Source organism: Hypanus sabinus, chromosome 5 (genome assembly GCF_030144855.1).
Source record: "Hypanus sabinus isolate sHypSab1 chromosome 5, sHypSab1.hap1, whole genome shotgun sequence".
Taxonomy (NCBI): Eukaryota; Metazoa; Chordata; class Chondrichthyes; order Myliobatiformes; family Dasyatidae; genus Hypanus; species Hypanus sabinus.
In genome coordinates this window covers 184,274,711-184,300,707 of record NC_082710.1, presented here as the reverse complement: position 1 = coordinate 184,300,707, position 25,997 = coordinate 184,274,711, and the positions used below count along the sequence as shown (strand labels likewise).

The 25,997-nt window shown below is 54.1% G+C and overlaps 1 protein-coding gene across 1 annotated transcript in view; it reads left to right on the top strand.

The window, feature by feature from the left end:
- The window catches only part of slc44a4 (solute carrier family 44 member 4), a 156,872-nt gene that overhangs the window by 31,857 nt on the left and 99,018 nt on the right, over positions 1-25,997 (top strand). Inside the window, exons 4-7 of the mRNA XM_059971111.1 lie at positions 121-199; positions 3,398-3,497; positions 12,877-13,005; positions 23,362-23,422. Of these exons, the coding sequence (XP_059827094.1) occupies positions 121-199; positions 3,398-3,497; positions 12,877-13,005; positions 23,362-23,422 (369 nt within the window). The remainder of the gene's footprint in view (positions 1-120; positions 200-3,397; positions 3,498-12,876; positions 13,006-23,361; positions 23,423-25,997) is intronic.

The following is a 25,997-nucleotide window of genomic DNA, read 5'->3' as shown; positions in this document are numbered from 1 at the left end:
ACTGCTCTGCTCTTTGCTCCAGCCCTGGGGAGCTTGTGTTTCGATGCTGTGTGTCCTTTTCCCAGGCGGAGTGTCTTGCAGAGCCCGAGGTGACTGAGGCCTTGTGTTCTCTCTCCACAGCATGGCTGTACGGCGACCCACGGGAGGTGATTTACCCGAGGAATTCCACCGGCATGTACTGTGGCGTTGGCAACAACGAGTGAGTTGTGGGTCACCAGAGCTGGTGGGAGGCAAGAGGAGGGGGAATCTCTACGGAGGGGTATTAACCTCTCAACCCTCTTCTCCCTGTAACCTCTTGGATTGTGCGTTTGATGGTTGGTTTGTGGGTTTGATAATTGTGTTGTGGGTTTGATGGTTATGTTGTGGGCTTGGCGGCCGGGCTGTGGGCTTGGCGGCCGGGCTGTGGGCTTGGCGGCCGGGCTGTGGGCTTGGCGGCCGGGCTGTGGGCTTGGCGGCCGGGCTGTGGGCTTGGCGGCCGGGCTGTGGGCTTGGCGGCCGGGCTGTGGGCTTGGCGGCCGGGCTGTGGGCTTGGCGGCCGGGCTGTGGGCTTGGCGGCCGGGCTGTGGGCTTGGCGGCCGGGCTGTGGGCTTGGCGGCCGGGCTGTGGGCTTGGCGGCCGGGCTGTGGGCTTGGCGGCCGGGCTGTGGGCTTGGCGGCCGGGCTGTGGGCTTGGCGGCCGGGCTGTGGGCTTGGCGGCCGGGCTGTGGGCTTGGCGGCCGGGCTGTGGGCTTGGCGGCCGGGCTGTGGGCTTGGCGGCCGGGCTGTGGGCTTGGCGGCCGGGCTGTGGGCTTGGCGGCCGGGCTGTGGGCTTGGCGGCCGGGCTGTGGGCTTGGCGGCCGGGCTGTGGGCTTGGCGGCCGGGCTGTGGGCTTGGCGGCCGGGCTGTGGGCTTGGCGGCCGGGCTGTGGGCTTGGCGGCCGGGCTGTGGGCTTGGCGGCCGGGCTGTGGGCTTGGCGGCCGGGCTGTGGGCTTGGCGGCCGGGCTGTGGGCTTGGCGGCCGGGCTGTGGGCTTGGCGGCCGGGCTGTGGGCTTGGCGGCCGGGCTGTGGGCTTGGCGGCCGGGCTGTGGGCTTGGCGGCCGGGCTGTGGGCTTGGCGGCCGGGCTGTGGGCTTGGCGGCCGGGCTGTGGGCTTGGCGGCCGGGCTGTGGGCTTGGCGGCCGGGCTGTGGGCTTGCTGGCCGTGTTGTGGGTATGATCATTGTGTTGTGGTTTTGATGGTGGGGTTGTGGGCTCAGTAGTCGTGTTGTGAGTTTGATGGCTGGGTTGTGAGTTTGATGGCTGGGTTGTGGGCCTGGTGGTTGTGGATATGATAGTTTGGTTGAGTTGTGGGTTTGATGGTTGGATTTTGGGTCTGATGGCTGGGTTGTGGGCCTGGTGGTTGGTTTGTCTGTTTGAAGGCTGGGTTGTGGGCCTGGTGGTTGTGGATATGATAGTTTGGTTGAGTTGTGGGTTTGATGGTTGGATTTTGGGTCTGATGGCTGGGTTGTGGGCCTGGTGGTTGGTTTGTCTGTTTGAAGGCTGGGTTGTGGGCCTGGTGGTTGTGGATATGATAGTTTGGTTGAGTTGTGGGTTTGATGGTTGGATTTTGGGTCTGATGGCTGGGTTGTGGGCTTGGTGGTTGGGTTGTGGGTATGATCTTTGAGTTGTTGGTTTGTGAGTTTAGTGGCTGGTTTGTTGGCTTGGTAGTTGTTTGTGGGTTTGATGGTGGGGTTGCGGGCTTGGTGGTAGTGACGTGGGTTTGATGGTAGTGTCATGGGCTTGGTGGCCGTGTTGTGGGTTTGATGGTTGGTGTGTCTGTTTGAAGGCTGGCTTGTGAGCTTTGTGGTTGGGTTGTGGGATTGAAGGTCGTGTTGTGTGTATGATCATTGGGTTGTGGGTATGATCGTTAGGTTGTGGGCTTGGCGGCCGGGCTGTGGGCTTGGCGGCCGGGCTGTGGGCTTGGCGGCCGGGTTGTGGGCTTTCTGGCTGATTTGTTTGAAGGCTGGGTTGTGGGCTTTGTGGTAGTGTTGTGGGCTTGACGGATGCGTTGAGGGTTTGACGGATGCGTTGAGGGTTTGACGGATGCGTTGAGGGTTTGACGGATGCGTTGAGGGTTTGACGGCTGGGCTGTGGGTTTGATGGTTGGTTTGCGGGCTTGGTAGTAGTGTTGTGGATTTGATGGCTGGTTTGTGGGTTTGATGGCTGGGTTGCATGCAGAGTTTAATGTTTCACTATTTGTTAAACAACAATAGAATATAGAGCATGGGAAAAGGGCCTTTGCACCACAATGTTGTTCTGAATTGTTTAAATTATTAATTGAAAGTCTAGGCATTCAGATCAGTAATCCCTTCTGCCTAGACCTGGAGCTGCCAGCCTGGGGTTCATGGGCCCCTTGGTTAATCATGGCATCAAAAATGTTGGGAACACCTGACAAGACAACATCCATATTCTTGCATTTCATGTACATTCACGTGCCTATCCAAGAGCCCCTTGAAAACCCTTTAGAATTTAACTCCATCACAACCCCTGTAACACATTACAGGCAGACACCTTTCTTCCCGCCATGTAAATAGTCCTTCCAGGTGAGGCAACACTTCACCTATGAACCCATTGGGGTCGTCTACTGTATCTGGTGCTCCTGCGGTGGCCTCCTCTACCTAGATGAGACCTGACGTAGACTGGGGGGCTGCTTCATCGGGCAACGTTTCTCCATATGCAAAACGCAGGAATTCCCAGTGGCCAAACATTTTATATCTGATCTCCATTCCAAAAGTGACATGTCTGTTCATGGCTTGTAGCTTGTAGCACGATGAGGCCATTCATTAATATTATGTTTGGCTTGATGGCATGAACTTCGATTTTGCGGGCTTCTGGTTATTTTTTTCCCCTCTCCTTTCAGTCTTCTTCAATTCTCCACTCTGGTCCCTGCTTGATCTCTTCTCCCCTGCTTATCACCTCCACCCAGTGCCTCTCCTCCTTTCCTTTTCCCCACGATCCACTCTCCTCTCCTATCAGATTCCTTCCTTTACCTTTCTCACCTCTCACCTCCCAGCTTCATCCCCTCCCTCCACTTGCTTATTCTGCCATTTTCCCTGTTTCCTTTCCAGTTCTGAAGAAGGGTCTCAGCCTGAAATATTGACAGTTTATTCATTTCCATAGATGCGGAATTCCTGCAGCATTTTGTGTGTCGTGTATCTGTGTTTCAATGTTCCGCTCCTCATAAGCTCTAAGCTCCTGCATCTGCCGCATCTCTGCGCTCCCATTCTCTGTTTCTGTGCTTCCGAGTCGGACGGGGTTCACCAAGGGCAGCCGGTGGCGCGGGAGGGACAGGCAGTTCTGTGGAGTGGTCCACCTCCTGTGCTGAGACTCCGACATCCCGTTGCCTGGTAATTCCCATGCTAACACACCTTCTCTTCCAAAGGGCGAAGCCTTATGTCCTCTACTTCGACATCCTGAAATGCGTCTCACCCACTGGTATCCTGACCTCGGCTCTCGACAGGCTGCAGTGCCCAACCACACAGGTAAAGGCCACTCGAGTGGGTGGGGGGTGGGGGCTTCCTCCCCAGTGCTCAAATGCTGCTGGGGGACCACAAGGCTCTAAGTTGTGCTGACAGTCATGAATGTTTGACATCTCCTCTCTGTGGTGTTGCGGCTCGTGCCTTCAAACCTGGAGTGATCATCTCGGGGCTTCCTGCTCACTTATGCCCCCTGCTGGGGAATAGGCCACCAAAAGCAGCTGAGAGTCTTTCAGGTGTAGCCCATCAAAGATTCCCCCTCTCCCAGGAACGAGGTCTCCGGAGCTTCTGTTGGTGTTTCTGCGGTTGCTTGCTCCGTGCCAGCTTCAGACGGTCTGTGGCAGAGTTCGTGCTTCTTGCAGCTGGGAGCATTTTCTACAACCAGCACTGCGACTGACTGACTGGTGTTGGAACACACCGATGGTCCCTGGCGTCTGTTGGATTGGATTTACCTCCTGCTGGACCCAGCTGCCAATGGGCCGAAGGGTCTGTAGAGCTCTATGACTCCCAGCCCTGATCTAACTCCCCTTGTGAAGCTTAACAAGTCTGCAGATGGTGAAATTCTGACAGAGGCATAGGGAGAATTCAGCAGGCTGCACAGCATCTGTGACACGAAGATTCCTCTCTAGTTCGGACTGCTGCCCTTCTTTACAACATCGGTCATTACAGCACAGTACAGGCCCAATATTCTGCCGACCTTTCAACCAAGTCCAATATCAATCTAACCCTCCACTTCTCTATCATCCTTGTCATGGAAAGGAGTCGTGAGGAATTTCTTCGGCCTCCTGAGAAGTAGACGTGTTGGTCAGCTTACCTGGTCCTGGTATAAACCTGATTGGACCAGGACCAACTATTGGTAATATTCACATCTGGGAGCTTGAAGCTCTCAACCATCTCAACATCAGCAACCCTGATGTAGAGAGGAGGATGCGCGCTGCCCCCCTCCTGAAGCCAAAGACCATCTCTTTGGTTTTGTTGACATTGAAGGAAAGGTTGTTGTCATGACACCATGTTGCCAGTCTCTCTGTCTCTTGTCTGTACTCCAGCAACGTTATTTAAGATGTGACCCTCTACAGCGGTGTCATCTGAAAGCCCGTGGATGGGGTTAGAGCAGAGTTTGACCTCGCAATCATGAGTGTACGGGGAGTAGGGGAGAGAGCTGAGGGCACAACCTTGTGGGGCTCCATTGTTTAGAAAAGTCATGGTGGATGTGGCGCTGCCTGTCCTTACTGATGACATTCTGTTAGTCAGGAAGTCAACAATCCAGTTGTAGAAGGAGGTGTTAACTCTCAGGAGTTTAGTGATGAGTTTGCTTGAAATGGATAGTATTAAAGGCAGTATTAAAAGTCTGATAGTCTGAAGCAGGTGCCTTTACTGTCCAGATGCTCCAGGGATGAGTGGAGGACCAGGGAGATGGCGTCCACCAGGGGAGAGCTTGTCTGGGAGGCTGGAGTTAATGCAGACATGACCAGCCTCTTTAAGCACTCACGACGGTCGATGTCAGCGACACTGGGAAGTAGTTGCTAAGCACATTACCTTGTTTTAGACCAGAAGGCATAGGGGCAGAATTAGGCCATTCAGCCCATTGAGTGTGCTCTGCCATTTCATCATGGCTGATCCCAGATCCCACTCTTGGGTCATGGGATGATAGCAGTTTTCTTAAAACTGGATTGAAGCAGGGAGAGGTTAAAAATATAAGACCATAAGATATAGAGCAGAAGTAGGCCATTTGGCCCATTGAGTCTGCTCCACCATTCAAACCTGGGCTGATCCAATTCTTCCCAATTCCCCTGCCTTCTCCCCATACCCTTTGATGCCCTGGCTAATCAAGAACCTATCTATCTCTGCCTTAAATACACCCAATGTCTTGGCCTCCACAGCCGCTTGTGTCAACAAATTCCACAGGCTTACCACCCTCTGACTAAAGTAATTTCTCCACATCTTAGTTTGAAATGGATGTCCTTAAATCCTTTTTTAAAAAAAATATTTATTTATTAATTTTTAGAAAATTACAAAGAATAAATGTGATGATAAATAGTGAGAAAAATAATATTAACCCTCCCCCTCCCCTTAACCCTCCCCCCCTTAACCCTTATCTAAAGAAAGTAAAAAGAAGAGAAAGATTGCCTGGATATCGGAGGATCCCCACATGCTCCATGGAGTTCAAAATAATTTTAATATTTATTTTTACTTTCCCCAATTACTTTATAATTTTCTCTTCAAAGGACCTATGTATTTAATCCTATCTTTTGTAGGTATGGGAGCCAAATTTTCAAAAATATATCATATTCATTTATTAGATTGTATGTAATTTTTTCAAGTGGAATACAGCTATGTATTTCATTATTCCAACGATCCATAGTTAAATATAAATCAGATTTCCAAGTAACTGAGATAACTTTTTTGGCTACTGCCAATGCAATTTTTATAAATTTTTTCTAATAGTTATTCAATTTAACTTTTGGTATTGTCCCTTCAATGTCTCCTAATAAAAATAATACTGGACTATGTGGGAGTTGTACTCCAGTAATTTGTTCCAATAAAAGTCTTAGATTTATCCAAAATGGTTGAATTTTAAGACAAGACCAAGTAGAATGTAAAAAAGTACCAATTTCTTGATTACATCTATTTATTTTCTGTGGTGTTATATATAATTGACGTAAAAAATTATATTGTATTAATCTAAGTCGAACATTTATTGTATTTTTCATACTATCAAAACATAATCTTGACCAGTTTTTTCCATCAATTTTAACATTCAATTCAAATTCCCATTTTTGTCTAGATTTATGAATTCCTGATTTAATTGTCTGTTTTTGAATAAAATTATACATACAAGATGTAAATTTTTAAATTTTTTCCTTTTCGAATTAATATTTCTATTTCACTAGATTTTGGCATCAACATTGTTTGACCCAGCTTTTCTCGTAAATAAGCCTGTGGCGGCTCATTTCCTAGCGTATGCGAACCGACTCACAATTAGATAGCCTACGGGGGTTTGCGAGCACAGAGCTTTGGAGCCTCTTCGCCATGGGGGGCCGGTTGACAGAGGCTTAAAAGTGAGGCTGAAGTTTTCGAATAAAGTTTTTCCTTCGACTGCAGTTACCGACTCCGTGTCGTAATTTTAGCGCTGTTTGTAGCACACCGCTACAATTGGTGACCCCGACGGTCCAAACGATTTTTGGACCAGAAATGACCGACGCCGCCTCTGTTCATGCGGTTTCGTTGAAACTGCCGGGTTTCTGGACACAGCGCCCGGACCTATGGTTCCAGCAAGCCGAAGCCCAATTCCACGTTCGCCAGATCACCTCAGAAGACACCCGCTACTACTACATGGTGAGCTCCCTCGACCAGGACACAGCTGCCCAGGTCGCGGAGTTCGTACAGTCGCCCCCGGCAGACGGCAAGTACACAGAATTCAAAGCCCTGCTCCTCAGGACTTTCGGACTCTCACGGCGCGAGCGGGCTGCCCGTTTACTGCACCTGGATGGCTTGGGCGACAGACCTCCATCGGCTTTAATGAATGAGATGTTGTCTCTGGCCGAGGGACACACAGGCCTCATGTTTGAGCAGGCATTCCTGGAGCAGCTGCCCGAGGACATACGCCTGCTGCTGTCCGACGCGGATTTCAGTGACCCCCGGAAGGTGGCAGCCCGGGCGGACTTGCTGTGGAAAGCCAAAAAGGTGAGCGGGGCGTCCATCGCACAGATCTCCCAGCCACGCTCCCGGCAGCAATCCAGTCCAGGCCCGGCCGCAGAGCACGATAACCCCCGGCCCAATGACCACTGGTGCTTCTACCACCAGCGGTGGGGCGCAGAAGCCCGCCGTTGTCGCCCGCCCTGCAAGTTCCCGGGAAACGCCAGGGCCAGCCGCCGCTGATGGCTACGGCGGCTGGCCATCGGGATAGCCTCCTGTATGTGTGGGATAGAAGGTCGGGACGCCGCTTTTTGGTCGATACTGGGGCTGAGATCAGCGTTTTACCTCCGACAAGTTACGACACTCGCAGCAGGGCACCGGGTCCCCCCCTGAGGGCCGTGAATGGCAGCACAGTAAGGACCTATGGCACCCGTCAGGTGCAGCTACTGTTCGGCCCCAGCCAGTTCAGGTGGGACTTCACACTGGCCGCCGTAGCCCAACCGCTTCTGGGTGCGGATTTTTTGCGAGCTCACAGCCTGCTGGTTGACCTGCCCAGGAAGAGACTGGTACACGCCGAGACCTTTCAGACGTTCTCCCTGGGCGCGGCCCAGTTGCCAGCCCCTCACCTCGGCTCCATCACGCTGTCCGACAACGACTTCACCAGGGTCCTGGCGGAGTTCCCATCGGTTCTGGCACCGCAGTTCACAGCAGCCATGCCCAGGCACGGCGTACAGCACCACATCCCGACACATGGACCACCCCTCCATGCCCGTGCTCGGCGACTTCCCCCGGACAAGCTCCGACTGGCGAAGGAGGAGTTCCAGAGAATGGAGGAATTGGGGATCATCCGGCGGTCCGACAGCCCCTGGGCTTCCCCCCTGCACATGGTGCCCAAAGCGACGGGGGGCTGGAGACCGTGCGGCGACTACCGCAGGCTGAACGAGGCTACCACACTGGACCGCTACCCTGTGCCGCACATTCAGGACTTTGCGGCAAACCTGCACGGCGCCCGGATCTTCTCCAAGGTCGACCTTGTCCGAGGGTACCATCAAATCCCGATGCATCCTGACGACGTCCCCAAGACGGCTCTCATCACCCCGTTTGGCCTCTTCGAGTTCCTCCGCATGCCGTTCGGCCTGAAGAATGCCGCACAGACGTTCCAGCGGTTAATGGACGCGGTGGGACGGGACCTGGACTTCGCGTTCATCTATTTGGATGACATCCTCATAGCCAGCGGCAGTCGTCAGGAGCATCTGTCCCACCTCCGTCAACTCTGCGCCCGACTGAGTGAGTACGGTCTTACAATCAACCCTGCCAAATGCCAGTTCGGACTCGATACCATTGACTTCCTGGGCCACAGAATTACTAAAGACGGGGCAACCCCTCTGCCCGCTAAGGTAGATGCGGTCCGCCACTTCCCCCGACCCACCACGATCAAAGGCCTTCAGGAATTCGTAGGTATGGTCAATTTCTACCGCCGCTTCCTCCCTTCAGCTGCCCGGATCATGCGCCCCCTGTTCGCCCTGCTTTCCGGTCCGGGCAAGGACATTACCCGGGACGAGGAGTTCGCCGCTGCTTTCATTCAAACGAAGGAAGCTTTGGCGAACGCCGCAATGCTAGTACATCCCAGAATGGACACCCCTACCGCCCTCACAGTGGACGCATCAAACACGGCAGTCGGTGGGGTGCTGGAGCAGCTCATCGCAGGTCGCTGGCAACCCCTGGCGTTTTTCAGCAAACACCTGCGGCCACCCGAGCTCAAGTACAGTGCTTTTGACCGGGAACTGTTGGCGCTCTACCTGGCAATCCGGCATTTCAGGTACTTCCTAGAAGGTCGGCCCTTCACCGCGTTCACGGACCACAAACCGCTTACCTTTGCGTTTACGAAAGCATCCGACCCCTGGTCATCCCGCCAGCAACGCCACCTGTCCTACATCTCTGAATACACAACGGATGTCCGGCACGTCTCGGGTAAGGACAATGTCGTGGCGGATGCGCTCTCTCGCCCTACCGTTCATGCCCTTTCCCAAGGAGTAGACTTTGAGGCACTGGCAGAGGCACAGCAGGCAGATGAGGAGATTCCGAGTTACAGGACTGCAGTCTCTGGTTTGCAGCTCCAGGACCTCCCCGTGGGCCCAGGTGAGAGGACCCTACTCTGTGACGTCGCCATCGGCCAGCCCCGTCCGGTCGTCCCCGCAGCCTGGCGGCGACGTGTTTTCGACTCCATTCATAACTTGGCGCATCCCTCCATCCGGACAACTGTCCGGATGGTTTCCAGCAGGTTCGTTTGGCACGGACTCCGCAAACAGGTCAGTGAATGGGCCAGGACGTGCATGCACTGCCAGACGGCCAAGGTTCAGCGGCACACCAAAACCCCACCGCAGCAGTTCCATCCCGCCCACCGGTGTTTCGACCACATTCATGTGGATATCGTGGGCCCCCTGCCAGTGTCGCGCGGAGCGCGTTACCTCCTGACTATCGTGGACCGGTTCACCAGATGGCCAGAGGCGGTCCCGCTCACCGACACCACCTCCGAATCTTGCGCCCGAGCCCTGATCGCCACCTGGATATCCCGCTTTGGTGTACCAGCCCACATTACCTCCGACAGAGGCGCCCAGTTCACCTCCAGCCTGTGGTCAGCTATGGCCAGCCTTTTGGGGACTCAGCTGCACCACACCACTGCCTACCACCCACAGTCGAACGGGCTAGTGGAGCGTTTCCACCGTCACCTGAAGTCGGCCCTCATGGCCCGCCTGCGAGGAGCCAACTGGGCGGACGAGCTTCCCTGGGTCCTTCTCGGCATCCGCACAGCGCCCAAGGACGACCTGCACGCCTCGTCGGCCGAGTTGGTATACGGCGCGCCCCTGGCCGTCCCCGGGGAGTTCCTACCAGCCCCGAGGGGGCAAGAGGAAGAACCCGCTGCAGTCCTGGGCAGACTTCGCGAGAAGCTCGGTAACCTGGCCCCCATACCCACTTCACAGCATGGGCGGCACCCGACCTGCGTACCCAAAGACCTACGGAACTGTAAGTTTGTGTTTGTACGAAGGGGCGGGCATCGGCCACCGCTGCAGCGGCCATACGAGGGGCCGTTTACGGTGCTCCGGAACAACGGGTCCACGTTCGTGCTGGACGTTGGGGGGAAGGAGGAGGTTTTCACGGTGGACCGCCTCAAGCCGGCCCATGTGGACCTGGCGCAACCGGCCGAGTTTCCGGCGCCTCGGCGCAGAGGCCGACCTCCCAAGCAGGTTCTGGCCCAGGCTGTGGACATTGGGGGGTGTATCGCCGGTTCTGGGGGGGGGGTTATGTGGCGGCTCATTTCCTAGCGTATCCGAACCGACTCACAATTAGATAGCCTACGGGGGTTTGCGAGCACAGAGCTTTGGAGCCTCTTCGCCATGGGGGGCCGGTTGACAGAGGCTTAAAAGTGAGGCTGAAGTTTTCGAATAAAGTTTTTCCTTCGACTGCAGTTACCGACTCCGTGTCGTAATTTTAGCGCTGTTTGTAGCACACCGCTACAAGCCTTTAATTGAAAATAACAGAAAAGAGTGTTATTTGATATTTTATATTTATTTTTTAATTGATCAAACGACATCAATATACCTCCTTCAAAACAATCACCTATATATTTAATCCCCTTTTGGAACCAATTATGTAAAAGTTTATTATCTTTTGTAAAAGGAATAAGCCTATTTTGAATTAAAGTTCTTTTTGCTAATAAAGATTTCTTTATCTCATCGTCCATATTTACCTTATTCCATAAATCAATCAAGTGTCTTAATATAGGAGATTCTTTTTTTTTCCCGTATCCATTTAGATTCCCATTTATATATAAAATCTTCTGGTATATTTTCTCCTATCTTATCTAATTCTATTCTAATCCATGCCGGTTTTTCTTCATCAAAAAAAGACGCAATAAATCTAAGTTGATTTGCTTTAAAATAATTCTTAAAATTTGGAAGTTGTAACCCTCCTAAATCAAATTTACATGTCAATTTTTCCAATGATATTCTTGACCTCTTTCCTTTCCAAAGAAATTTCCTTACATATTATTCGGTTCTTGAAAAAACTTCTGAGGTAATTGTATTGGTAAAGTTTGAAATAAATATTGCAATCTAGGAAATATATTCATTTTTACAGCATTAACTCTACCTATTAATGTTATTGGTAACATCATCCATTTATCAAGATCCTCTTTTATTTTTTTTAGTAATGGCAAATAATTTTGTTTATATAAATTTTTTACATCATTATCAACTCTAATACCTAAATATTTTATCCTGTTTATTGACCATCAAAATTGAGTTACTAATCGACATTGATTATAATTTCCTTTGGTAAGGGGTAAAATTTCACTTTTATCCCAATTTACTTTATACCCTGATACTTTCCCATATTCTTCCAATCTAAAAGATAATCTTTGCAAAGATTGCAATGGGTTTGTTAAATGAATCAAAATATCATCAGCAAATAAATGAATCATATTCTTCTTGATTAACTCTAAAGCCCCCAATATCTGAATCTGTTCTAATTAATTCAGCTAATGGTTCTATTGCCAAAACAAATAAAGCAGGTGGTAATGGGCAGCCTTGTCTAGTTGACCTCCTTAAGCAAAATGGTGTTGAAATCTGACCATTTGTAACTACTTTAGCTTGAGGATTAGTATTTAAGGTTTTAATCCATTGTATAAAACTCATATTTTTCCAATACCTTAAATAAAAAATCCCATTCCAATCTGACGTTCTTCAATCCTGAAGTCGTGACCACTTGTCCTAGACTCCCCTACCATGGGAAATAATTTTGCCATATCTAATCTGTTCAGGCCTTTTAACATCTGGAATGTTTCCATGAGATCCCCCTTTGTTCTCTGAAACTCCAGAGAATACAGCCCAGGAGCTGCCAGACAGTCCTCATCCAGTAACCCTTTCATTCCTGGAATCATTCTCATAAATATCTGCAAATAGCCCCTAGAAGCTGATCCGCTATGCTGGATCCAAGAGTTCGTGGAGCCTTGAGGTGAATCTCTCTTGCGAATATAGGGAGGCAGCGCAGTAGCGGAGTGGTTAGCGTTCTGCTATCACGGTGCCAGAAACCAGGGTTCAATTCCCACTGCTGTCCACATAGAGCTTGTCTGTTCTCCTCGTGATCGTGTGGGTTTCCCCGGGCGCACCGGTTGCCTGCCACATTCTGAAGATGTATGGGTTAGAAGGTTAATTGGTCAGATGGGTTTAGGCTCACTGGCCTGTTACTGTGCTGTATCTCAGTATAAAAAATTTGTGTTAACTTACTCCTAAAATTTCACGTTCTCAAAACCCTTGGGTACAGAACAGCTTAGCGTATCACCACTGCAGTGCCAGTGACCCATGTTCAGATCCTGCTGCTGTCTGTAAGGAGTCGGTACCTTCTCCCTGACTCGGCGTGTGTTTCCTCCGGGTGCTCCAGTTTCCTCCCACAGTCCAAAGATGTACGGGTTAGGGTTACTAAGTTGTAGGCATGCTTTGTTGGCGTGCTGTTGCCAACACGCTCGTGCCGATTTGATTTGGTGCATCTCACTGTACGTTGCAATGTTCTGATGTACATGCAAGAGAAACAAAATTGATCTCAAATCTTTACCCCACGGAAATGAAACCGAGTTGCCAGTGAGTGTTGAAACCCTTTCTGCACCGTCTCATGTAGGACAGGGAGTTAGTAGCTGGAGCTATGGAGGTGTGCCTCATGCTTTGTACCTCTGTGTTGTCCCTGTTTCGCCCAGGTGTGTGTGTCGCAGTGCCCCAGTGAGTTCTGGCTTCCAGTGTTGACGTTCGTGCCAGGAATGAAGGTGTCAAACATTTTCCAGCAGCAGTACTGCAACCCCATTCTGGACCTGTCCACGACCAACCTGGTGAGAGCATCTGCAGCCACGAGCACCGTGCAACGCTCCGTTCCTGATGCTGATCTCGAGCGGTGGAGGCGGAGGGCAGATCTGATGGGGGCTTAGACAGACAGGTTGAAATACCCAATACCAGAGGACATGCGTTTAAGGATAATGTGAGGGGTAATTTTTTTGTTACACAGAGAGTGGTGGGTGCCTGGCACTCCCTGCCTGCGCTGGTGGTAGAAGCAGAAACATTGGAGACTCTTCAGAGTTTAGATAAGCACTTGAATGTGAGGAAAGTGGAAAGATATGGACCTTGTGTAGGAGAGGGGATTAGTTTAGTTGGTCAGTTGATTACTAATTTAGTAGGTCTGGCACAGCATTGTGGGCTGAACAGCCTGTTTCTGTGCTGTTCCATGCTGAAGGAGGGACAGATGTAAGTTTGGTATTGCCTCTTGGACCGAGTTACCGTGAGCGACACTCGTCAGGTCGGGCAGCGTCCACGGAGAGGAATAAACAGTCGACGTTTCGGGCCAGGGCTGAGAAGGAAGCGGGCAGAAGCCAGAATTAGAGGGTGGGTGAGTACAAGCTGGTATGTGACAGGTGTGACCAGGTGAGGGGGAATGTGGGTGGGAAGGGAAGGGGGTGGAATGAAGAAAGGGAAGAGGTAAAGGGCTGGAGAAGATAGGAGAGAGTGGACGAGGAGAAAGGGAAGGAGGAGAGGAGATGAGAAGGGGTGAGAGGGAGATCAGCAGGGAGAATGGCAAAAAGGAGAGGAGGGATGAATTACTGGACGTAGGAGAAAGCCGTGTTCACGTTATTGGGTCGGAGGCCACCCAGATGTTGGTACGTTAGCCTCCAGAGGTGTTTCTCCTCCCACCAGAGTTTGCCCTCAGCGTGATAGCAGAGTAGGCCGTGGACCAACAGGTTGGGATGAGAGAAGTCTAACTGAGCCAGTGTCACGCAGACAGATTGTTCTGTCCGTTCTGTGGGTTCGTCGAGGTCATAGAACGACACAGAATGCAGAACGTGGTGTAACAGCCACAGGGCAGGCAGTGTGCAAAGCTCACGATGAGGTAGATCGGCCACGGGGGCAGCACAACCAGCATGGTTCTGTGCTGTTGGGGGCTGGTGAGGGCCATAATTGGGTCGGAGAGTACTTCGTACAGAAATAGGCCTTTTGGTCTGACTGGTCCCACTGACCTGCACATGGACCATCGCCCTCCATACCCCTACTATCCATGTACTTATCCAGACTCTACCAAAATGTTGAAACCACTTCCAGTGGCAGCTTCTTCCACACTCCCACCGACCTCTGTCCCCTCAGCTTCCCCTTAAACATTTCACCTTTCACCCTTAACCCATGACCTGCAGTTCTAGTCTCACCCAAACTCAGTGGAAAAAGCCTGCATGCATTTACCCTATCAATAACCCTTGTAATTTTGTATAGCTTTATCAATTTCCTGTGCTCAAAGGAATAAATCTAGTTACCTTTCCCTCTAACTCAGGTCCTCAAATCCCAGTGACTGATAACTTTCTGTAGGCTCACCTTCTCCTGAAAGGCCTTGGCACGGTCCCTCAGTGTGTGAGAGGGTGAATGGTGTCAGTGCTGATGGAGTCGGTTGGTCACTGATAATGGATACCACCCCCCCCCCCCCCAATCTACCAGCACCAGCAGTACCTCTGTGAAGCCAGGCAGAGCTTGATAGAAACATAGAAAACCCACAGCACAGTACAGGCCCTTCGGCCCACAGAGCTGTGCTGATCCTGTCCCTACCTTCGAAACTACCAGGCTTACCCATAGTCCTCTATTTTACTAACCTCCATGTACCTATCTAAAAGCCTCTTAAAAGACCCTATCGTATCCGCCTCCACCATCGTTGCCGGCAGCCCATTCCACACACTCACCACTCTGAGTAAAAACTAGGCCATTCAATACTCAATAGGTTTCAATAAGATCTCACCCCCCCACCCCTCCAGCAAGTACAGGCCCACAGCCATCAAACACTCCTCAACCATTAACCCTTTCATTCTCAGGACACCCTCCAATAGCAGCACAACTGCCCAAAACTGCTCACAATTACTAACATTTCATTTATCTTCCTTACTGTCAAATCAACTTGTTCTGCCCTCTTCCTCTGCCTGTCTGCATCCCACACCCTTACAACCCTGATGTCCCCCCTCACCCTTACAACCCTGATGTTCCCCCTCACCCTCACAAGCCTGACGTTCCCCCTCACCCTTACAAGCCTGACGTTCCCCCTCACCCTTACAACCCTGATGTCCCCCCACACACTTACAACCCTGATGTCCCCCCACACCCTTACAACCCTGACGTTCCCCCTCTCCCTTACAACCCTGACGTTCCCCCTCACCCTTACAACCCTGACGTTCCCCTCACCCTTACAACCCTGACGTTCCCCCTCACCCTTACAACCCTGACGTTCCCCTCACCCTTACAACCCTGACGTTCCCCTCACCCTTACAACCCTGATGTTCCCCCTCACCCTTACAACCCTGACGTTCCCCCTCACCCTTACAACCCTGATGTCCCCCCTCACCCTTACAACCCTGATGTCCCCCCACACCCTTACAACCCTGACGTTCCCCCTCACCCTTACAACCCTGACGTTCCCCCTCACCCTTACAACCCTGATGTTCCCCCTCACCCTTACAACCCTGATGTTCCCCCTCACCCTTACAAGCCTGACGTTCCCCCTCACCCTTACAACCCTGACGTTCCCCCTCACCCTTACAACCCTGACGTTCCCCCTCACCCTTACAACCCTGATGTTCCCCCTCACCCTTACAACCCTGATGTTCCCCCTCACCCTTACAACCCTGACGTTCCCCCTCACCCTTACAACCCTGATATCCCCCCTCACCCTTACAAGCCTGACGTTCCCCCTCACCCTTACAACCCTGATGTTCCCCCACACCCTTACAACCCTGACGTTCCCCCTCACCCTTACAACCCTGACGTTCCCCCTCACCCTTACAACCCTGACGTTCCCCCTCACCCTTACAACCCTGATATCCCCCCTCACCCTTACAACCCTGACGTTCCCCCTCACCCTTACAACCCTGACGTTCCCCCTCACCCTTACAAGCCTGACGTTCCCCCTCACCCTTACAACCCTGATGTCCCCCCACACCCTTACAACCCTGACGTTCCCCCTCACCCTTACAACCCTGACGTTCCCCCTCACCCTTACAACCCTGATGTCCCCCCACACCCTTACAACCCTGACGTTCCCCCTCACCCTTACAACCCTGATGTCCCCCCACACCCTTACAACCCTGATGTTCCCCCTCACCCTTACAACCCTGATGTCCCCCCACACCCTTACAACCCTGACGTTCCCCCTCACCCTTACAACCCTGACGTTCCCCCTCACCCTTACAACCCTGATGTCCCCCCACACCCTTACAACCCTGACGTTCCCCCTCACCCTTACAACCCTGATATCCCCCCTCACCCTTACAACCCTGATGTTCCCCCTCACCCTTACAACCCTGACGTTCCCCCACACCCTTACAACCCTGATGTTCCCCCTCACCCTTACAACCCTGACGTTCCCCCTCACCCTTACAACCCTGACGTTACCCCTCACCCTTACAACCCTGACGTTCCCCCTCACCCTTACAACCCTGACGTTCCCCCTCACCCTTACAACCCTGATGTTCCCCCTCACCCTTACAACCCTGATGTTCCCCCTCACCCTTACAACCCTGATGTTCCCCCTCACCCTTACAACCCTGACGTTCCCCCTCACCCTTACAACCCTGATGTTACCCCTCACCCTTACAACCCTGATGTTCCCCCTCACCCTTACAACCCTGACGTTCCCCCTCACCCTTACAACCCTGACGTTCCCCCTCACCCTTACAACCCTGATGTTCCCCCTCACCCTTACAAGCCTGACGTTCCCCCTCACCCTTACAACCCTGATGTTCCCCCTCACCCTTACAAGCCTGACGTTCCCCCTCACCCTTACAACCCTGACGTTCCCCCTCACCCTTACAACCCTGACGTTCCCCCTCACCCTTACAACCCTGATGTCCCCCCTCACCCTTACAACCCTGATGTTACCCCTCACCCTTACAAGCCTGACGTTCCCCCTCACCCTTACAAGCCTGACGTTCCCCCTCACCCTTACAACCCTGATGTTACCCCTCACCCTTACAACCCTGACGTTCCCCCTCACCCTTACAAGCCTGACGTTCCCCCTCACCCTTACAACCCTGATGTTACCCCTCACCCTTACAACCCTGACGTTCCCCCTCACCCTTACAAGCCTGACGTTCCCCCTCACCCTTACAACCCTGATGTTACCCCTCACCCTTACAACCCTGACGTTCCCCCTCACCCTTACAACCCTGATGTCCCCCCTCACCCTTACAACCCTGATGTTACCCCTCACCCTTACAACCCTGATGTTACCCCTCACCCTTACAAGCCTGACGTTCCCCCTCACCCTTACAACCCTGATGTTACCCCTCACCCTTACAACCCTGACGTTCCCCCTCACCCTTACAACCCTGACGTCCCCCCTCACCCTTACAACCCTGACGTTCCCCCTCACCCTTACAACCCTGACGTCCCCCCTCACCCTTACAACCCTGATGTTCCCCCTCACCCTTACAACCCTGATGTTCCCCCTCACCCTTACAACCCTGACGTTCCCCCTCACCCTTACAACCCTGATGTCCCCCCTCACCCTTACAACCCTGGTTCCCCCTCACCCTTACAACCCTGATGTTCCCCCTCATCCTTACAAGCCTGACGTTCCCCCCCACCCTTACAACCCTGATGTTCCCCCTCACCCTTACAACCCTGGTTCCCCCTCACCCTTACAACCCTGACGTTCCCCTCACCCTTACAACCCTGATGTTCCCCCTCACCCTTACAACCCTGACGTTCCCCTCACCCTTACAACCCTGATGTTCCCCCTCACCCTTACAACCCTGACGTTCCCCCTCACCCTTACAAGCCTGATGTCCCCCCTCACCCTTACAACCCTGACGTTCCCCCTCACCCTTACAACCCTGATGTTCCCCCTCACCCTTACAACCCTGACGTTCCCCCTCACCCTTACAACCCTGATGTTCCCCCTCACCCTTACAACCCTGGTTCCCCCTCACCCTTACAACCCTGACGTTCCCCCTCACCCTTACAACCCTGATGTTCCCCCTCACCCTTACAACCCTGACGTTCCCCCTCACCCTTACAACCCTGATGTTCCCCTCACCCTTACAAGCCTGATGTTCCCCCTCACCCTTACAACCCTGACGTTCCCCCTCACCCTTACAACCCTGATGTTCCCCCTCACCCTTACAACCCTGACGTTCCCCCTCACCCTTACAAGCCTGACGTTCCCCCTCACCCTTACAACCCTGATGTTCCCCCTCACCCTTACAACCCTGATGTTCCCCCTCACCCTTACAACCCTGATGTTCCCCTCACCCTTACAAGCCTGATGTTCCCCCTCACCCTTACAACCCTGACGTTCCCCCTCACCCTTACAACCCTGACGTTCCCCCTCACCCTTACAAGCCTGATGTCCCCCCTCACCCTTACAACCCTGACGTTCCCCCTCACCCTTACAACCCTGACGTTCCCCCTCACCCTTACAACCCTGACGTTCCCCCTCTCCCTTACAACCCTGAAGTTCCCCCTCACCCTTACAACCCTGACGTTCCCCCTCACCCTTACAACCCTGATGTTCCCCCTCACCCTTACAACCCTGATGTTCCCCCTCACCCTTACAACCCTGATGTTCCCCCACACCCTTACAACCCTGACGTTCCCCCTCACCCTTACAACCCTGGTTCCCCCTCACCCTTACAACCCTGACGTTCCCCTCACCCTTACAACCCTGACGTTACCCCTCACCCTTACAACCCTGGTTCCCCCTCACCCTTACAACCCTGATGTTCCCCTCACCCTTACAACCCTGATGTTCCCCTCACCCTTACAAGCCTGATGTTCCCCCTCACCCTTACAACCCTGATGTTCCCCCTCACCCTTACAACCCTGACGTTCCCCCTCACCCTTACAACCCTGACGTCCCCCTCACCCTTACAACCCTGACGTTCCCCCTCACCCTTACAACCCTGACGTCCCCCTCACCCTTACAACCCTGACGTTCCCCCTCACCCTTACAACCCTGACGTCCCCCTCACCCTTACAACCCTGACGTTCCCCCTCACCCTTACAACCCTGACGTCCCCCTCACCCTTACAACCCTGACGTTCCCCCTCACCCTTACAACCCTGACGTCCCCCTCACCCTTACAACCCTGACGTTCCCCCTCACCCTTACAACCCTGACGTCCCCCTCACCCTTACAACCCTGACGTTCCCCCTCACCCTTACAACCCTGACGTCCCCCTCACCCTTACAACCCTGATGTCCCCCCTCACCCTTACAACCCTGACGTTCCCCCTCACCCTTACAACCCTGATCTCCCCCCACACCCTTACAACCCTGATGTTCCCCCTCACCCTTACAACCCTGACGTTCCCCCTCACCCTTACAACCCTGATGTCCCCCCACACCCTTACAACCCTGACGTTCCCCCTCACCCTTACAACCCTGACGTCCCCCTCACCCTTACAACCCTGATGTCCCCCCTCACCCTTACAACCCTGACGTTCCCCCTCACCCTTACAACCCTGATCTCCCCCCACACCCTTACAACCCTGACGTTCCCCCTCACCCTTACAACCCTGACGTTCCCCCTCACCCTTACAACCCTGACGTTCCCCCCCACCCTTACAACCCTGATGTTCCCCCTCACCCTTACAACCCTGACGTTCCCCCTCACCCTTACAACCCTGACGTTCCCCCTCACCCTTACAACCCTGATGTTCCCCCTCACCCTTACGACCCTGATCTCCCCCCACACCCTTACAACCCTGACGTTCCCCTCACCCTTACAACCCTGATATCCCCCCTCACCCTTACAACCCTGATGTTCCCCCTCACCCGTACAACCCTGGTTCCCCCTCACCCTTACAAGCCTGATGTCCCCCCTCACCCTTACAAGCCTGAGGTTCCTCCTCACCCTTACAACCCTGATGTCCCCCCTCACCCTTACAACCCTGGTTCCCCCTCACCCTTACAACCCTGATGTTCCCCCTCACCCTTACAACCCTGGTTCCCCCTCACCCTTACAACCCTGATGTTCCCCCTCACCCTTACAACCCTGGTTCCCCCACACCCTTACAACCCTGGTTCCCCCTCACCCTTACAACCCTGGTTCCCCCTCACCCTTACAGCCCTGACGTTCCCCCTCACCCTTACAACCCTGACGTTCCCCCTCACCCTTACAACCCTGATGTTCCCCCTCACCCTTACAACCCTGACGTTCCCCCTCACCCTTACAACCCTGACGTTCCCCCACACCCTTACAACCCTGATGTTCCCCCTCACCCTTACAACCCTGGTTCCCCCTCACCCTTACAACCCTGATGTTCCCCTCACCCTTACAACCCTGACGTTCCCCCTCACCCTTACAACCCTGACGTTCCCCCTCACCCTTACAACCCTGATGTCCCCCCACACCCTTACAACCCTGATGTTCCCCTCACCCTTACAACCCTGATGTCCCCCCACACCCTTACAACCCTGATCTCCCCCCACACCCTTACAACCCTGACGTTCCCCTCACCCTTACAACCCTGATGTCCCCCCACACCCTTACGACCCTGATGTCCCCCCTCACCCTTACAACCCTGACGTTCCCCCTCACCCTTACAACCCTGGTTCCCCCTCACCCTTACAACCCTGATGTCCCCCCTCACCCTTACAACCCTGACGTTCCCCCTCACCCTTACAACCCTGGTTCCCCCTCACCCTTACAACCCTGATGTTCCCCCTCACCCTTACAACCCTGATGTTCCCCCTCACCCTTACAACCCTGACGTTCCCCTCACCCTTACAACCCTGATGTCCCCCCACACCCTTACAACCCTGACGTTCCCCCTCACCCTTACAACCCTGACGTCCCCCTCACCCTTACAACCCTGACGTCCCCCTCACCCTTACAACCCTGACGTCCCCCTCACCCTTACAACCCTGACGTCCCCCTCACCCTTACAACCCTGATGTTCCCCCTCACCCTTACAACCCTGGTTCCCCCTCACCCTTACAAGCCTGACGTCCCCCTCACCCTTACAAGCCTGACGTCCCCCTCACCCTTACAACCCTGACGTCCCCCTCACCCTTACAACCCTGACGTCCCCCTCACCCTTACAACCCTGACGTCCCCCTCACCCTTACAACCCTGATGTTCCCCCTCACCCTTACAACCCTGGTTCCCCCTCACCCTTACAAGCCTGACGTCCCCCTCACCCTTACAACCCTGACGTCCCCCTCACCCTTACAACCCTGACGTCCCCCTCACCCTTACAACCCTGACGTCCCCCTCACCCTTACAACCCTGACGTCCCCCTCACCCTTACAAGCCTGATGTTCCCCCTCACCCTTACAACCCTGATGTCCCCCCACACCCTTACAAGCCTGACGTTCCCCCTCACCCTTACAACCCTGACGTTCCCCCTCACCCTTACAACCCTGATGTTCCCCCTCACCCTTACAACCCTGATGTTCCCCCTCACCCTTACAACCCTGATGTCCCCCCTCACCCTTACAAGCCTGACGTTCCCCCTCACCCTTACAACCCTGACGTCCCCCCTCACCCTTACAACCCTGACGTTCCCCCTCACCCTTACAACCCTGATGTCCCCCCTCACCCTTACAAGCCTGACGTTCCCCCTCACCCTTACAACCCTGACGTTCCCCCTCACCCTTACAACCCTGACGTTCCCCCTCACCCTTACAACCCTGATGTTCCCCCTCACCCTTACAACCCTGACGTTACCCCTCACCCTTACAACCCTGACGTTCCCCCTCACCCTTACAACCCTGACGTCCCCCCTCACCCTTACAACCCTGACGTTCCCCCTCACCCTTACAACCCTGACGTTCCCCCTCACCCTTACAACCCTGATGTTCCCCCTCACCCTTACAACCCTGACGTTCCCCCTCACCCTTACAACCCTGACGTTCCCCCTCACCCTTACAACCCTGACGTTCCCCCTCACCCTTACAACCCTGACGTTCCCCCTCACCCTTACAACCCTGATGTTCCCCCTCACCCTTACAACCCTGACGTCCCCCCTCACCCTTACAACCCTGACGTTCCCCCTCACCCTTACAACCCTGATGTCCCCCTCACCCTTACAACCCTGATGTTCCCCTCACCCTTACAACCCTGATGTCCCCCCTCACCCTTACAAGCCTGACGTTCCCCCTCACCCTTACAACCCTGACGTTCCCCCTCACCCTTACAACCCTGACGTTCCCCCTCACCCTTACAACCCTGATGTTCCCCCTCACCCTTACAACCCTGACGTTCCCCCTCACCCTTACAACCCTGACGTTCCCCCTCACCCTTACAACCCTGACGTTCCCCCTCACCCTTACAACCCTGACGTTCCCCCTCACCCTTACAACCCTGATGTTCCCCCTCACCCTTACAACCCTGACGTCCCCCCTCACCCTTACAACCCTGACGTTCCCCCTCACCCTTACAACCCTGATGTCCCCCTCACCCTTACAACCCTGATGTTCCCCTCACCCTTACAACCCTGATGTTCCCCTCACCCTTACAACCCTGATGTTCCCCCTCACCCTTACAACCCTGATGTTCCCCCTCACCCTTACAACCCTGACGTCCCCCCTCACCCTTACAACCCTGGTTCCCCCTCACCCTTACAACCCTGACGTTCCCCCTCACCCTTACAACCCTGACGTTCCCCCTCACCCTTACAACCCTGACGTTCCCCCTCACCCTTACAACCCTGACGTTCCCCCTCACCCTTACAACCCTGGTTCCCCCTCACCCTTACAACCCTGATGTTCCCCTCACCCTTACAACCCTGATGTTCCCCTCACCCTTACAACCCTGATGTTCCCCCTCACCCTTACAACCCTGATGTTCCCCCTCACCCTTACAACCCTGATGTCCCCCCTCACCCTTACAAGCCTGACGTTCCCCCCCACCCTTACAACCCTGACGTTCCCCCTCACCCTTACAACCCTGATGTTCCCCCTCTCCCTTACAAGCCTGACGTTCCCCCTCACCTTTACAAGCCTGAGGTTCCCCCTCACCCTTACAAGCCTGACGTTCCCCCTCACCCTTACAAGCCTGAGGTTCCCCCTCACCCTTACAAGCCTGATGTTCCCCCTCACCCTTACAAGCCTGACGTTCCCCCTCACCCTTACAACCCTGATGTTCCCCCTCACCCTGTTGGCGGTCTCCTCCCTCGCGACTCTTGCTGTGCGGTGTCCAACTTTGGAGTGGTTTTCTTTCAGAAACCCCAGGAGATTGTGGCCAAGGAGCTGTGCCCGCCATACACCATCCCGAGCATCCCCTGTGAGTATCGGACCACTCTGTCTGGCAACCAGTCCGGGAGAGGGAAGGCGTGTGGTGGGTTACGGGGGAGTTCAATTTTGAGTAATGAAATGAAACAATGTTCCTCTGGACCATGGTGCACCTACAAAGAACAGAAAGCAAAATATTACCATAAATACATGAATAGAATCTAATTCCAAATGCATGTTGTGCAGAGCACAGGTGAACAGTGGGCAGCTCGCTGGCCTCGTGACCAGACTTCGGGGGTGGGAGGGTATTCGTCAGTCTCACAGCCTGGCGTGGGGCGGAGGCTATTACCAGTCTGGAAGCCCGAGTCCTGATGCTCCTGTACCTCCTTCCTGGGTCAAACAGATGGCGGGGTGGGTGGTGGGTCAGAGAGATTGTGGGGTGGGTGGTGGGTCATAGAGATTGTGGGATGGGTGGTGGGTCAGAGAGAGATTGTGGGATGGGTGGTGGGTCAGAGAGAGATTGTGGGGTGTGATGGGTGGTGGGTCAGAGAGATTGTGGGATGGGTGGTGAGTCAGAGAGATTGTGGGATGGGTGGTGGGTCATAGAGATTGTGGGATGGGTGGTGGGCAGAGAGATTGTGGGATGGGTGATGGGTCAGAGAGATTGTGGGGTGGGATGGGTGGTGGGTCAGAGAGATTGTGGGATGGGTGGTGGGTCAGAGAGAGATTGTGGGGTGGGTGGTGGATCAGAGAGAGATTGTGGGATGGGTGGTGGGTTACAGAGAGATTGTGGGATGGGTGGTGAGTCAGAGAGATTGTGGGATGGGTGGTGGGTCAGAGAGATTATGGGATGGGTGGTGGGTTACAGAGAGATTGTGGGGTGGGATGGGTGGTGAGTCAGAGAGATTGTGGGGTGGGATGGTGGGTCAGAGAGAGATTGTGGGATGGGTGGTGGGTCAGAGAGAGATTGTGGGGTGGGATGGGTGGTGGGTCAGAGAGATTGTGGGATGGGTGGTGGGTCAGAGAGATTGTGGGGTGGGATGGGTGGTGGGTCAGAGAGATTGTGGGGTGGGATGGGTGGTGGGTCAGAGAGATTGTGGGGTGGGATGGGTGGTGGGTCAGAGAGATTGTGGGATGGGTGGTGGGTCAGAGAGAGATTGTGGGGTGGGATGGTGGGTCAGAGAGAGATTGTGGGGTGGGTGGTGGGTCAGAGAGAGATTGTGGGGTGGGATGGGTGGTGGGTCAGAGAGATTGTGGGATGGGTGGTGGGTCAGAGAGATTGTGGGGTGGGATGGGTGGTGGGTCAGAGAGAGATTTTGAGATGGGTGGTGGGTCAGAGAGATTGTGGGGTGGGATGGGTGGTGGGTCAGAGAGAGATTGTGGGGTGGGATGGGTGGTGGGTCAGAGAGAGATTGTGGGGTGGGATGGGTGGTGGGTCAGAGAGAGATTGTGGGATGGGTGGTGGGTCAGAGAGATTGTGGGGTGGGATGGGTGGTGGGTCAGAGAGATTGTGGGATGGGTGGTGGGTCAGAGAGATTGTGGGGTGGGATGGGTGGTGGGTCAGAGAGATTGTGGGATGGGTGGTGGGTCAGAGAGATAGTGGGATGGGTGATGGGTCAGAGAGATTGTGGGGTGGGTGGTGGGTTACATAGAGAGATTGTGGGATGGGTGGTGGGTTACATAGAGAGATTGTGGGATGGGTGGTGGGTCAGAGAGAGATTGTGGGGTGGGATGGGTGGTGGGTCAGAGAATTGTGGGATGGGTGGTGGGTCAGAGAGAGATTGTGGGGCGGGATGGGTGGTGGGTCAGAGAGATTGTGGGATGGGTGATGGGTCAGAGAGATTGTGGGATGGGTGATGGGTCAGAGAGATTGTGGGATGGGTGGTGGGTCAGAGAGAGATTGTGGGATGGGTGGTGGGTCAGAGAGATTGTGGGGTGGGATGGGTGGTGGGTCAGAGAGATTGTGGGATGGGTGGTGGGTCAGAGAGATTGTGGGGTGGGATGGGTGGTGGGTCAGAGAGATTGTGGGATGGGTGGTGGGTCAGAGAGATAGTGGGATGGGTGATGGGTCAGAGAGATTGTGGGGTGGGTGGTGGGTTACAGAGAGATTGTGGGATGGGTGGTGGGTTACATAGAGAGATTGTGGGATGGGTGGTGGGTCAGAGAGAGATTGTGGGGTGGGATGGGTGGTGGGTCAGAGAATTGTGGGATGGGTGGTGGGTCAGAGAGAGATTGTGGGGCGGGATGGGTGGTGGGTCAGAGAGATTGTGGGATGGGTGATGGGTCAGAGAGATTGTGGGATGGGTGGTGGGTCAGAGATTGTGGGATGGGTGGTGGGTCATAGAGATTGTGGGATGGGTGGTGGGTCAGAGAGAGATTGTGGGGTGGGATGGATGGTGAGTCAGAGAGATTGTGGGGTGGGATGGGTGGTGGGTCAGAGAATGGTGGGATGGGTGGTGGGTCAGAGAGAGATTGTGGGGTGGGATGGGTGGTGGGTCAGAGAATTGTGGGATGGTTGGTGGGTCAGAGAGAGATTGTGGAATGGGTGGGTCATAGAGGTTGTGGGATGCGTGGTGGGTCAGAGAGATTGTGGGATGGGTGGTGAGTCAGAGAGATTGTGGGATGGG